Source organism: Mus caroli, unplaced genomic scaffold (genome assembly GCF_978045245.1).
Source record: "Mus caroli unplaced genomic scaffold, Mus_caroli_1 scaffold_10, whole genome shotgun sequence".
NCBI lineage: Eukaryota > Metazoa > Chordata > Mammalia > Rodentia > Muridae > Mus > Mus caroli.
This window is the reverse complement of record NW_028227265.1, coordinates 76,624,495-76,639,670: the sequence shown is the minus strand read 5'-3', so window position 1 is coordinate 76,639,670 and position 15,176 is coordinate 76,624,495. Positions and strand designations below refer to the sequence as shown.

General features: G+C 37.9%; 1 protein-coding gene across 1 annotated transcript in view; it reads right to left on the bottom strand.

Moving 5' to 3' along the window:
* Neil3 (nei like DNA glycosylase 3) overlaps nt 1-6,264 on the bottom strand; it is a 56,060-nt gene extending 49,796 nt beyond the window's left edge. Inside the window, exon 1 of the mRNA XM_021170939.2 lies at nt 6,109-6,264. Within this exon, the coding sequence (XP_021026598.1) occupies nt 6,109-6,264 (156 nt within the window). The remainder of the gene's footprint in view (nt 1-6,108) is intronic.
* Between the last annotated feature and the right edge of the window lie 8,912 nt (nt 6,265-15,176).

Genomic DNA, 15,176 nt, shown 5'->3' with positions numbered 1-15,176 from the left:
TCTGGCTCTCACATTTCCCTTTTTGCCTCCCTGGGGATCTGAACAATCTTGAGGCTTTCTGCTGGCCACACTTAACAGAGGTTTTCTTAGCCACTGCCAGGCACTTATTACGCTGAATTATTATGTATCTGTGACTTGATTTCTCCCCTATCTATATAAATTCCCAGGGGACAGTGACTCTGTTTAGCTAATATCCCCAAGGGCTTTCCACAATGGCTGGGGATATTTGTAACATTTGTGGAATTGAATAGGCCCATTGTCCCTTTCCTCCTAAAACCAGGACTGGATTGAAAATATAGGACTTCTGTCTCCACCCCATGCCCTTTTTACAAGTACCATAACCAAAATTTCTTGCCAAGAAGAAGAAGAAGAAGAAGAAGAAGAAGAAGAAGAAGAAGAAGAAGAAGAAGAAGAAGAAGAAGAAAGGAAGAAAGAAAGAAAGAAAGAAAGAAAGAAAGAAAGAAAGAAAGAAAGAAAGAAAGAAAGGAAGGAAGGAAGAAAGAAATCTTTTATTTTCTAATTATGTGCAGTAGAAAACACAATTCTCACTAGTATCAAATGCTATATGGAAGCTAACATCTATGCCCACTCCCTCACCTTTCCCATAAAGGAGAGAATTTTATATTCCATAGCCATTTTCCCAATCAGATTGGCTCATGGTTAGCAACCAATCCCAAAGAACCCCATCCCACTGGGCCTTTAGTTTCTGACAAGTCCATTTGGTATTCAATGGCTTGTACAAATTGTATAATGACTTTTAAAAGGACTGAGGTATTCCATATTTGAAGGAAAATTATATGTAAAGATCGTTTTTTAGATTTGGGTTATCTGTTATACAGGTGCTTTCCTCAAGACACTGTCATTTTTAAGTAATCAACTATACATAACACTCAGGACAGGATAAAATGTCACTTATGCTTGCGTATGTATCACAAGCAGTTTTACGGCTTCTTCTGCACCATCTCGTTTTATGAGCTTCAGCATACAGACTGGGCAAGGCTTTTGCAATAAACCTAAGACATTTACAAGATATTCTCTTGTCCTGCTGTGGAATCTAAGGTTATCACCTCTTCCTATAAACTTCTACTGCCCAGACAAATTCAAAAATTAATTTCCAGAAGGCTATTATCTTTGCTATAACTATACGCAATTGTCCAATACGTACTTGACTTTCTCATGTTGACCCCTTATAATCCTGTTACTGTGTTATTTGAACATTTGAACCTTTTCTTTCTTTGTCTGAAATAGAGATGAAAATCTCCGTTGCCACAATTTTAAGTATGATTGAGTAGGGTTCACCTTCCCATTTTCAAGTGGCTTAATAATATGAAATCTTTAAAACAACATATATTTTCAGAGACAGCACATGATTTATCGCGCTGATTACCATTTATCGTGCCTATCCATGGGTGAACTGGGAAGATGAACTTTTCAGAGCAGAATAAGACTTTTTCCTAGACAAATGTTTTGACTCTCATTTAGTTGCATATTGTGGCCACAGAGAATGTCCTATTCACTTTCATCGTCTCAGTAATATATGTTTTTAAATTATAGGTCACTTGTCTATCAATCTAAATCCTCCAAACCCCTAATTTCAAAAATAGTTCCTAGGATCCATAATAATGTCTTTAGGACCATGCATGAAAATGTGTTCTATACCCTTGGGGACTTTTGTGAGGTCTAAATCCTCGGTGCCTCACCTGACGATAGAAAGGAGCAAACACACCTCATAAAAGAGGGCATTCTAACATACTCTAACAAAATTGGGTCTGCTGAGAAAGCTATGCTCCAGGAAAAAGAAAGGGGGTGGGGTGCAATCACAAGAATGTTTATTTTGCTAACTACTAAGCCAGGAGCTTTCAGGTCCTCTAACGTAATCTTGATCAAATCAAGTAAGATGTGAGTATAAGCATCTCCAGATGAGGACGGAGCAAAAGTAAAGATGAGCAGATGTTCTTTACAGCATCTGGAATAGTGTTGGATCAAAGTTACAACAGTCACAGACACTGATGACTCTCATCCGAAGGAAAAAAAAAAATAGAATTACTTCGTTACCCTTCATTTCCTGAGTCCAGTGGGTGCTAGTAATGACCTTGCATCTCCAGGAAAGTCATTATCAGTATCCACTTAAAAGGCAAAGTAGATGATGCATGCTCTATAAAACATATAGGAAACCCATTTAGATATTTAATTAACTCATTCATTCAAATAAAAGGCAAGAAAGATATCTATGTGAATTTTTATTTAAATTTTTATGAGGGGAAACTTTTAATGTGGGTCATCTGTACTTTGACATAGTAGATGTCTTCAAATGATACGTACAACTAAAGGTTCATATAGTCGTAATAAGAGATGCCAGTTAGACTCTTAAAAAAATTCTGAGCCATTTTACATTATCCAATGTCTGCTTTTCTCTATCCATTCAATTTATATTTAAACGCCTAGTTTGTTCCTGATACTCTAAAGGATAATATAGATGACTAAGTGTAGGTAACATATTACATACATGTATGAAGTCTTATAGAATCATCAGAATAATCAGTGCATGTTTCAAATTGGTCAATGCTTATAAATAGACTGTTTCATTTTTGTGGGAGGGGATTAAAAAACGTGTCCAGATTACACACTGATTTCACTAAAACATCATAACGACCCAACAATTACAATTGGTAGACTGACTCCTCAAAGCTCATTAGGCAGACATGTTCATCTGCATTCTGATATTGTTTCTTATCCTACGGTCCCACAAGCTCCAGCAGAGTTTGATGCAGTGTGCTTACACAGTTGTTTGGTTTTAAGCCGACAAGACAGTGGGCCACAACTTAGAAAAGTGTGTAGATGACTGGCAGATGCCAAGATGTTCTACAGAGAGCATTCTTCCAAGTCAGAGTCAGTTGTCACAGAAGGGAGGGGAGAATTAGTGGCTTTTCTATAGGCTCTAAACTAGAACAAAGAGAAATGCCATATGATAAACAGACTAAGTAGTTCACTCTAGCAGTAGCTCCCAAGGTAAGATATTTTATGTTGGTTTTTGGAATAATGATTATCTGAAGTTTGAATCTTTTATTTTAAGTGGCCACTTAATATTTCTTTAGCTCTCCTTTGTTATTTTTCATATTTATTACACTGTAAAGAATACGGTATGCAATTATTTTTAAATGCTGCTTTGAGAAAACTAATCATTTTAAAGCCAGTAGTAGAAACATTAAATGGCTTTAGTTCTTTGGCAAATATGCCTAAAAAACCAGGGATCATCTGTTACAATAATGATCTTGCCAGAAGTTTGTGACAATGGTCCATATTTTAATGAAATTTAATATGGATCCAACAGTGCTCTCAAAGGCAAAAGGCTGTTGATATTTATAAGGGTTATTATTATGCTTTTTAGATCAAAGGCCCAGAAAAAATCAAGCCACAACAGAGTATTTAGAATTCTACTGAAAGCCACATTATTAATGCCATATTGATTTTCAATCCAATGTCAATGGAAGCAGATCCTTCCTTCTAATCACACAGCTCTATTCCAATAATTAGTTCCTCTTTCTATTAAGGCATTATCCATAATAGCTTTAGATGCAGGGCTATTTATTTGTGGAATATAGCTTAGTGAGTATAGTGTTGCCAAGTGAATCTAATCATTGCTCAACCATTAATAAAGCACTTACATAAGGCTATCGAGATGCACTCTTTGGTGCCATCTGAACACAGAAATGAAGAGAATTATCAGAGCAGATAATTGACTGTAGTGAACAAAATTTAAATGGTGGAGGACACCGCCAAAACCCAAGGTCATACTTCTTTAGTTAATAAGGATCGCTATCACGTATAGGGCTTATGGTATACAAAGGAGTAACCACTCCATTACTCAATCTTTTATTACTGAGAGTAGCTATCAGATACACATAAAAGCCTGAAGGGAGATCAAACCTTGGCCCAACACCTTACTACAAGCGACAGTGCTCAATTGATTTAAACTCACCTTGAGCCCTACGCTCCTTTTCTGGTAGCATTAGGTTGATCTTTATTGTAGAATTATTCTTTCTCATGACTAACCGTACTTCACGTTTTGTCCACGAAATAATTAAAATAAGTTTAAAATGAATGATTAATACTATTTTCTCTAAATTCCAATAAGGTGACTCTGTAAAACATAATCTTGGTTTCTTGCAACAGGAATCTTATTTTTATAAATAGTAACTTTCTATGAATAAACTTTTAAAGATAAAACAGGTTTTATTTTACCAGCAACTAGCAAAGAGTTTATCACACAACATTATTGTTGAATGACATAAATCATGGCATCAATGAGGATGTTCAGATCTTACGCATTGCTCAGTGCAACAGCATTTATTTCTAAAATAGTGGCTGGCTGACTTCACCTGATTTCTACCACCAGCAGCTGAGCCTAAGCTCCTCACCTGGGTCACTGCAATACCTCCTTGAGATTTCTTCTCATGTTTTCTTCTTTGATATACAGGGGTCTAGCCAAACTGTAAATAAATCTTAACTACCATTCAAGGCTCCTCCTGATGCCCAAGATAAAGCCTGGAAGGCGACCCATTGGAGACGACGCAGCAGGCAAAGGCACTTGACACTAAGGCTGAAGATATGGGTTTGGTTGGGTCCCTGGAACCCACACAGAGTAGAAAAGAAAGTTGTCCTGACTTTCACATGTGCTGTAACACACACAACGACATTCAGTCACACAAACAATACGCACAAAAATAAAACCCAGCTCTGAAAAGTCCCAATTGTGGTATATGGAGTTCTTTATAATCTTCCCATCAGCTTTAATATCAGGCCATCTTCGGTTCTCCTTCTTTTACTTACACACTGGTTTATCTTTCAGGCCCTTGAACACCATTCTTCTGCATATATGGGCCACTTTCATCTCAGGAACTCTGAATCTCTTATGTCCTGTAATTTACACATCAGCTCTGTTACCACCATAGGGAGACTTCCCTGGTCTCTCTGTATGTCCTAAGAGAGAACCACACACTTCCTCTGAGAACTTATCACTTTGTTCTTCATTGTGTTGCCCTTTATTGAATGGCCATGTATTTTCCCAGCTACAACATAAAGACAAATGTATTTTCACCCTCCTGTACTTTGAGAGTATGCAAAATTTTGCTGAATGAGTGATCTTCGTCAAAACTAATACTTTGGAGAAACCATTAACATAGGTCTTTATAGTACTCTGAAATAATTTCGAGAAACATAATTTTTTTTAAAAGTACAGAGCACTTGTTGACACACCAAGTCAAAATAAATAGAAGTATAACTTAAAAGATCCTTTTTTTTTTCCTCCTTCAGCTTGAAAATACATCTTCCTTGTTTCTTTCAAGTTGGGAGCATATGCTAATTGCATAGCAGGCAACGTCTTTCCTAGACCAAGGCTATGAGGGAGCTTTGCTAATTTGGAGAAATTGAAGAACAGCACAATATTGCATGTATCCATGAAATACAATTAACCACACATCTAAAGGGCTTTAAAAGCCTGGTCGTTTAATCAGAATATTTTTAGTATAGTTCTAAGTTCTTACCAAATGACTATCCAGCCATCAGCAATGTATGCCTGAGTGGCAAGTTGTGCTACGATTTGCTTTCGAAAGAAATAAATTCACTTAAGGAAACCAGAACTAGCTTTTACTGCCCCTTCATTAGATGGCAATATTCAGCTGAGTGAGATTTTAGTGCTAAATTTTCCATGTGCAACGTTAGAATTATATACTACTGATCAACTGCAGAATTTGGGGCTGGAAAAGGGCTAGAATTCTATGCTACGAGTTCAGTCTTACAACGTGGAAAGAAAAACATACCAGACTTCGCACAAATCTGATGATAACGTCAGTGAATGTAGACGGTAAACAGCAGAAAGCATCTTTTGCTGACTGCTTGTTAACAGGGTTGGAACAAAATGCCTTCGGTGGATCTAGCACTGGCACTGTTAGCCAGATTCTAGAGCTAAGACTCACTTCTTAGGTTAAATAAATGTCGGGAAACACAGGCTCTAGGTCATGGGAACCGGAGTAGTAGGTCACTGGGGATCCCAGAACCTGGGTGGTGTTTTTACTCCACTTCCCGCTGCAGCTTCCAGGACTGACTTACCGAGGTAGCGACATCAGCCGGGGAGGCGGCAGGGGACGTGGCAGGGCCCAGGAGGCTCTGCAGAGCTGTCCCCCGCACGCCAGTCACCGCCTGCCCCGGTAGCACTCGTGCCCGGATCTTCTCTCCATTCAGTGTACACCCTGGCCCTTCCACCATCTCTGCAGCCCGCCCGGAACCCCTGCTAGTTGCAAGGCCTGACTGGAAAACAAGCAGGCAACTTCACTTTCCTGCTGACACACACTGGGCGGGAAGGAAGTTCAAATTTCCCGCGCGCCCCGCCCCGCCCAGCCTAGGCTCGCCCACCAGAAAACCCCGCCCATCTGCGGCCAGGCCACGCCCAGGTGGTGCGGACTCTGCTCTGGGATCCAGGCAGCTCACAGAATTCAGGGCTCTGCAGGTCTGACACTTGAGTCATCGGTATTTCCTGAGCCAGTGCACAGTGAAAGGAGTCACAGAATCCGACTCAGTGTAAAAACTCAGGAAACTGGGAGTTGAAGGCTAGAAACTACGTTCGAGCTACTCAGCCCATACTTTTTGAGCTGAAATCGATCAAATTAAAACAACGTCAAGTTTGCGGTTTCATAAAAGCCCAGCACTGTACTGAAGTAAAAGTGGAAAACTAAATGTGGAGATTTGTCTAGTTGGCTTTCCAGTGTAGGATGATGAATGGTTACATTTGTCTACATCAGACTCGGGACTGTCTGGACTCTCTATTCTGTTAACTAAAATTCATTTCTGATCTCTGTCCTTTGATGGAGAAAAGTCTGAAATAGCCTTTTCCCTTTCACCTTTGTATTGTTTATTGCTATCTAAAGAATGACATCATTTATTATTTAGAAATTTCTGTGAGTTAGAAGTTGGTAAAGTCCAGCTGGGTGGTTCTGGCTCCCCAGTTCTCTAAAAGTTACAAGGTAGGTTTGGTTGTAGCTAGAGGATCCTCTTTCGAGAGGTTCATTTACATGGGCTGATAGTAAAAGGTCTTATAGTTCTGGCCATAGACCTGCTTAGCTGTGCTCTAGATGTGATTGCAGATCACACCAGAGGAGGAACACAATTGCAATACAACTTATTACCTAGCAGCTGTTGTAACCTGTGAGTTACAATCCCTTTGGGGAAGTGGGGGGCGGTATGGGGGACTTTTGGGATAGCATTGGAAATGTAATTGAGGAAAATATGTAATAAAAAATACTAAAAATTTTAAAAAAAAGAAATTTAAAACCATTTGGATTTATTTCCCTAAATACCTTTCATGTTAGCTACATATATTTTAATGTATTTAATATTATTTGTTTGAAGGAAATTTTAATATTTTCAGAACCTATTTCTAAAATAACTGTTATTGAAATTAGATAATACATAAAATTATTTTTTAATATACCTGCCTTATTAAGGCAGCAAACTAGTAATGTTAGCTTATTCCATCTTCACAATAACCTTGTAACATAATCAGAATAGGTATCATTAATATTTTACACATTAGGAAATTGATTATGATGATTAATTTTGATTGTTCATTTCATTGGATTAAGAATTGCCTAAGAGATTAGGAACATTCATGTCTAAATATGTCTGTGAGGGTACTTCCTGATCCTGGGACACTGATATAATCAATAGCTTAACTCACTATTACATTAAAAATTTAATAGTAAGTGATGGAGCTATATAAAGTAGGGTCTGATTAGAGAGTAGTAGGTAGTAAGTCACAGAGAGTTTGTCTTCCAAGGCATGTCTTGCTCTGGTCAGCCCTTGGCTCCATACCACTTCTTGTGATATCATCTAACATGCCTCTTCTACACACTATTGCTACCATGATGTTCTTTCTGTTCAAGCACGAAGTCAAGCAACCATGGATTTGGACACTAAAGCAAAGAGAATGGAAGGCTTGAGTAACGGTTCAGTGCTTAAGAGCAATTGTTGCTCTTGCGGAAGACCCAGCTCTGATTCCCAGCACCCACATGGAAGCTCACAATCCATAACCCTAGTTCCAGCTATGATCCTCCTTTCTGACCTCCTTGGGCAGCAGACATTCACACCTTGTACATGCATAAATGCAGGTGAAACACTCATACACATATGATAAAATGAATAAATTTATTTAATAACTTTAAACTATGAGTCCAAACAAATTCACCATCTCCCAAGTATTTTGTCAGGTCTGTCCTGTCTACACAAAATGTAACTAATGCATACAGGGACAAATGCAGAAACAGAAATTGAATTTTCTAATTTTTTTAAACCAGAATTCTTTCACTTAAAGAATAGTCATTGGTCAAATAACAATATCTAACATATGAGGAAAGATAACTTGTTTTATGGCCTCAGGTCAGTATACATTAGCTGTACAGTACTGGCTTAAATCATTCTTAAATAGCATAAGAATTTGCTAAAATGAGATAGATGAAAGCCAAATACAAATAACAAATTTATTTGGAGTGTTTCATTACTCCCTCTATTCATTAAAAAAAAAATGCATGTTTGCTTGACCCTGGCTGTGGTGACACGTGGAAATAACCCAAGGACTAGAGGAAACAAGGTAGGAGGATTGTGAATTCAAGGCCAAAGACTAGTCTGAGCTACACAATAAGTTTGAAGCAGGTCTGGATTACATAGAAACACCTTATCTCAAAGAACAACATAAAAAACAACAACCAAATAAACAAACAACAACAATACCCAAACAAACAATCAAAAACTGGGCAAATAAATGTGTTTTCTCTGAGGAATGAAACTATACTCTAAGGTAAACAACTCCATAGTTGAATCCTTGCATGTAAATATATTATATTCTGGTTAGAGACAGTGACATTTTGAAAATGCAATGAAAGGAAGAAGAGATCCCATGTCAGTTTATGTACAAAAATGGATGTAGAAAAAGGATAAGAAAAGTTATTTTCATTTTCTCTGGGTAATAGACAATCAATGAGCATCCATTAAAGGGAAATACTCTAAAAGATCTGGGAATTCTGTGGCCTTAAGAAATGGGAGCCCGAGGCAAGTAGAAAGGTCAGCTAAGGGAATTCATAACAAGGCTAAAGTGAGAAATGATGTGCTGCGTTTGAGCCATAGTGATTAAAACAATAATGTCAAGCAGGGGAAAGATGGATATCATTGGAAAGATTACTAGCAAGTTTATTATAGAGAATATAGGATAAGATAAGGAACTTTCAGGATAACATTTGAAATGTTAATAAAGACAATATCTAATAATTTTTTTAAAAAAATTAAAAAGAAAGAAAGTTGTTACTCATTTTCTCGGGGTAATAGACAATCCATGAAGCTTTTGAGCCGGTCCAGTAGTCCTTAACTCACAAATTCTCAGAATTTTCTTAATCTGAAATACTGACTTACTAAATTTACAAAATTTAAATCCAGAACAACGCTCGGCTGTGAGGTGAACTGAACCTACAGTGTGGATATGGATATTCTTATTCTTTCTTAAGGATAGTTCTGAGTGACACATGATGCTGGATACATAGTGGTTTGAAGAATTTATAATACAAAATGTCAACATTTTCTCCTAATAATGACCTTAATACATATCTCCTAACATTATCAATATCCTTATTGATCCTAGAGCCAGGCAATAGTTCCACACCCACTTTCCATTCAACATACTTGTAATCCTCATAGTCTAAACTGTTAGTGTCATTTACAAGTGAAGGGAATGGGAATGGGAGGCACAAAGGCCACCTAACTCATTCGAGGTTATAGGTTGGGATGGATCAGGCAAGCTATAGTCAACCAGGTAGTTTCAGCAATATCAATTATACCATACTGGTTCAAAAACAAATGTTTTTATCAAAAACTCAATTTGTCTGTTGGTAAAAAAGAAAATCTTTAGTCAGCCTCTCATGGAAATTAAGGGCAACCTAAAAAATTCTGTCTTAGTGACTTTTCTATTGCCGTGAAGAAACACCACGAGGAATGTGCTATGGGTTTTGAGGTACAGCTGTGGTTCGGCAGACTCCACCTCTTCCCTTTCAGGATGTCCAAACACCATGGCACACCAGGCTGGGAGAGTGAACCAGAGTCTGGTAAAAGGCCTTCTCCAATGGTCTTCAATAAAACAGCTGTCTTAGATAATCGTAGATAAACTTAGCTCGTGTGCATAGCTTTATTCAGGGTAGGCTTGTACACATATACTTTATTTGGGGTGAATCAGGGGTATATATGGACCTTGGAAAGTGTGAAAGAGTTTTCAGAGTAAATGAAAATCATTGGCTAGAGTTTAAAGAACTAGGAATGACACATTTGGTTGGAGAGGAACTCCAGGAATGCTGGGTGCTTGCTAGACAGATTTTTTAGGTGGGGTTGGGGGAAGAGAAAGTTGGACTTCTAGATCTGTCAAGGACGATTTGATCTCCCACGGGTGGTGGGTGTCAGAGATCTGATTTCCCAGTCATGGATAGAGAGAACTCTTCTGGTAAAAAGAGTTTTCCATTTTGCACCAAGCTCAAAGGAGCTGTCCTGTCATGGTAGACTGTGACTTTAATTAGCATCTAATTGCTGGCTTTCTTACTGTTTCATAGGGTAAGTCAATGATCATCATGGAAAGCAGTATGGGAGCAGACAGCAGGGCATGGCAGTGAATAGCTTACATCCTCTCTCTAAGTTGGAGATAGAGAGAAGAGGCCAGGGCCTGGTGGGCTTGTGAAACCTGAAAATCCATCCCCAGTGACACACCTCCTCTAACAAGACCACAGCTCCTAATCTTTCCCAAAACAGTTCCATCAACTAGGGGCCAAGCATTTAAACATAGGAACCTATGGAGGGCATTCTCATCTAAACCATCACACCTTCCTTGTATGTTCTGACATATTTTAGACTATGAAACTTCTCAAGGTCTTTGAGGAAACTTCTAACCAGAATAACTGCAGTATAGCATGGGGGAAATGCCTTTTACATAATTCACTTGAATATATTTACAAGTGCATAACATCCATTCCTTCTCAAACCCTCTTAGTTTCATGCCTAAACCAAGAACATTGTCATCAGTGAGCATTATATGCAGGGATTTTCAGTGGTATTTGATGGAAAGACTCCAACTTCTAAACATTAAGAGAAACTTTTAACATTAGACTAACAGAAAAGCAGAAAAATGAATAGTAACAACAACAAAAAGAAAACATTTGGATACGTTCCTTGTTTGACACAAACTCCCAATATTGTGAAAAAGCAGATGAGTTGATTTTGGTATCCCAAAGAGACAAGAGGTGCTTAGATGGTGATTATCAACTTGCAAAGTCAACATCAAAATTGCTAATTCAACTTTGTCCCCCCAATACATAAAACTCTTTTGAAATGTCTAGTTTTTCCATCAAATTGTGTTGTCCTTGTCAGTGGTACTTTCAGTCTAGCTGGGGCTGCCAAAGTCTTCTAAGAAGGATTGTTTTCTATCTTTCCAAATCAAGTTTAAACACTTTAAATGAAAGTAGCTTTTTCTCAGAAGTGGTAACTTTGTTGTCATCATCTCTTCATCAACAGGGACAGAACTTGGGTGTTGTCAGAACAGAGCATTGATTTGTGATTGAGAAATAATTGTTATTGTCAAAAGCCACTGAGAGTTTAAAGATGGGTCATTAATATAACATAATCTAAGAAGATATGATCAACATACTTATGTCTACATTTAGACTTTTTATCTATGATCACACACACATACCCACCTGCACACACACACACACACACACACACACACACACACACGAGAGAGAGAGAGAGAGAGAGAGAGAGAGAGAGAGAGAGAGAGAATTATAGATAAAAAGTATATATGATATATTGAGTTGCTTTTTTTGTTTGTTTTTTCATGATAGGGTTTCCCAGCTGTCCTGGAGCTCACTCTGTAGACCAGGCTGGCCTCAAACTCAGAAATCCACCTGCCTCTGTCTCCCAAGTGCTGGGATTAAAGGTGTGCGCCACCACGCCCGGCTTTGAGTTGCTTTCTTTTATTTCATTAGATATATCTCTGCCCCTTTCCCAGTTCTATGGTACACATAGATACACAACACCATCATAGATAGACAATATATATGTGTGATCTATTCAGGTGCTTTTTTGTTTGTTTGTTTTATTAGCTTTATCTACCCCGGACCCAACTCCATGATATTTATCCATTTAGTTCATTTCATCTGAGAGCATGTAGGGACTCTGGTTATCTTCAGCAAGCTATCTGGAGCTTGTGGGTACAAGTGATGCTGTGACCTCAGCCTCCTCAGAAGTTTGAACTCCAGGCCTGCTCTAACATATCCAGCTTAATCTATGCTTTTTATTTATTTATTTATTTTTGTCTTACTGAAGCCTTAGAGTATGTCTTGATATCTTTTAAAGTGAGTTTCCACATTTAGTCTTTCTTCTTGAAATTGCTTAGCTTTCCATGACTATTTAAACTTTCAAGTTATATTTAGAATCACTTCAAGTTCCTACTGAATTCTGATGAGACTTTAATTATAAATACATTAAATTTCTAGATAAATTTGGAAAAAATTAATAGCTTTTCCACATTAATGTGTCTCCTTTTATTAAGTTTCATTTGATTAACTTCAAAAATTTATGTTTCTCTGTGAATACAGTGTGCTTTTTTTATTGGCTTAGTTCGTTCTTATTCTGTGGTTTCCACTGACATTTTGAGTAGCATATTATTTTCTATTAGAATTTTAGCAGTTTTTTAACTAGGCACTGAACTGCAAGGTGACATGCATACATGTAATTGAGGAAAATAAGAAAATATTAGCACTTCTATATGGACTTATCTTTTAAAATGCATTTGTTTTTAATTTATGTGTATGGGTGTTGCATATACTTCTGCGCCACGTGTGTGCAGTACCCACAGAGGCCGGAAGAGGGAATTGGACTCTCTAGAACTGGAGTTGCAGATAGCTGTTCGCACCATGGGGGCTGTTGTAGCGTGTAGTTCTGTCTACTGCTTTGTCTTCCTGATGTGTCTCTGGATCACACCACCCAGGAGCTACCTCGGATCGGTGAATAGAAAACACACAAACAAAACAGTTAATCTTGAAATGCCTTGGCTGACTCAATGGATGGGCACTCCTAACTCTTCCCTTGCAACCCTAGGCCCAGTTGGGGAAGTGGCCAGAGGTCACTCACCCAGAAAATCACAAGGCTGGTTGGCTTTATCTCCTCCACTACTTCGTCCCTCTTCTCTTCCCCAGTCTTCTGATTCTCTCCCTGCATCTTACCCCTGCAATGTATGTCCAACACCATGCTCACCCATTGGCTATTGGCATCTTTATCGATAGATCACAATGCACTGGGGGCAAGGACCTTTAGTGTCCATAAACAAAGATCGAAGCATCAAACCACCCTCTTCAGGCTGCTGGAATTGAACCCTGGTCCTTTGAAAGAAGTCAGTGCTCTTAACCACCAACTTTCCGTTCTCTGTCTAAACACTTATTTTTTATTCCTTAAGGGAATTGCCATCAGAAAGAGGGACTAGAGCGACACAACTCATTCAAGGTCATACACCCTAGTAGTTTAAAAACAAAAAACAAAACAAAACAAAAAACCCTTTAGGTCCTATTTCTTCAAACTACCATTATCATCCAATTGTATCAAATTTAGGATTAGGCCTTTAATATGCCCTTTGGTGGAGGCATATTAGTTCAAACTAGTGTAGTAGGGTTAAATAACTATAAATGAATATACAGTGGTGATTTAAATATATGTTAATGTAACTGGTATATAAATTCACATAGACAGTGAGTGGTGCTATGAGAACTTGAGCTTAAACATTTCTCTTCTTAGCCTCTATATTGTGAGGTTTACAAAGTACATAGCTGTAATTTATAAATAAGTAAATAAAATAGTTCCATTATATATATATATATATATATATATATATATATATATATATATATATATATATAAAATTTGTCAACTTTTAGAGAAACTATTATTTTAAGGCCAGTGTTGTAAGAAGTTCTATTCTCCTCCAATGACCATGATTTCACTAGGACTAAATAGTTAGCTATGTTTCCAATACCATGCATGATATCCCTCTTGTTGGTTTTTAAGTCCAACTAGAAAGCTGTTGATTACTGCCAAAGTATGTGTGTGACTACTACACCCACAAGGTTATCTCTTGTGCTATGCTGGTCACTGATGTGGTTCATAGATGTCAAAGCTGGGTAGGACTGTTGATTGCTGAGCCGCTTTATAAGTGAACATGGTATCTTCTGATCCCATGATATTTTTAAACTTTATCTTATGTCTAGTGATTTCATTTACCCTGCTTTTGCAATACACTGACTTGGTCATTCTCCTGGTTATTCTTTGAAGATCATTTTATTATCCATGGATGACATTACGTTTATCTTTTCCTTCCCAGTTACTGTCATTGGTAATAATTTCCTTGTCATGTTTTATTGGCTACTACTTCAGCACTATATTGAAGAGCAATATTGGTAAAGAGTATCTTTATCTTGTTGAGTTTAATTTTTTTTTCAATAGGGACAATCTCACTAACTCCTAAAGGACATATTTTCTGTACTATAGTAAAACAAAGTATGATTTTGCATCTTATAAAAACTGTGATTTCCTGAGCAATGGGATACTAGTTGCTATTCATAGTAAGCTCCTTCCATACATGTCTAAGTTTATATTAATAGGACAGCTTAGAATAGGGACTCATCAGATAGATTCTTATGGAGCTGGCCACTAATACGAGCAAATCATTAGAAGATGGGAGCATTTGACTCTACTCATGAGCCTTAGGGGAATGGAACTAAATGAGACTGAAGATTTGACTCACCAAAACCTTTGAGCAGATGTTTGGAGGACATCTTGCTTGATTCTAAGAAAGGCACAGAACCTGACTGTCTTCTTTTTGGGCCTTGTCCTAAATCACCTCATCAGCTGTTCCTAACTTGTCCCTTTTGTAGTAAGCCAAAATGTGTGAAGAGACTGTCTTGTTGAGTTCTGTGAGCCTTCCTAGCTAATATCAAATACCAGGTCATGGAAGTTCCACATGAGAACTGTCAAAATTAGAGGTAGTCAGGGACTTGCAGGATCAGTCCGGATGACAGTCTTTTAGGATGAAGCCTCTAAGCCGG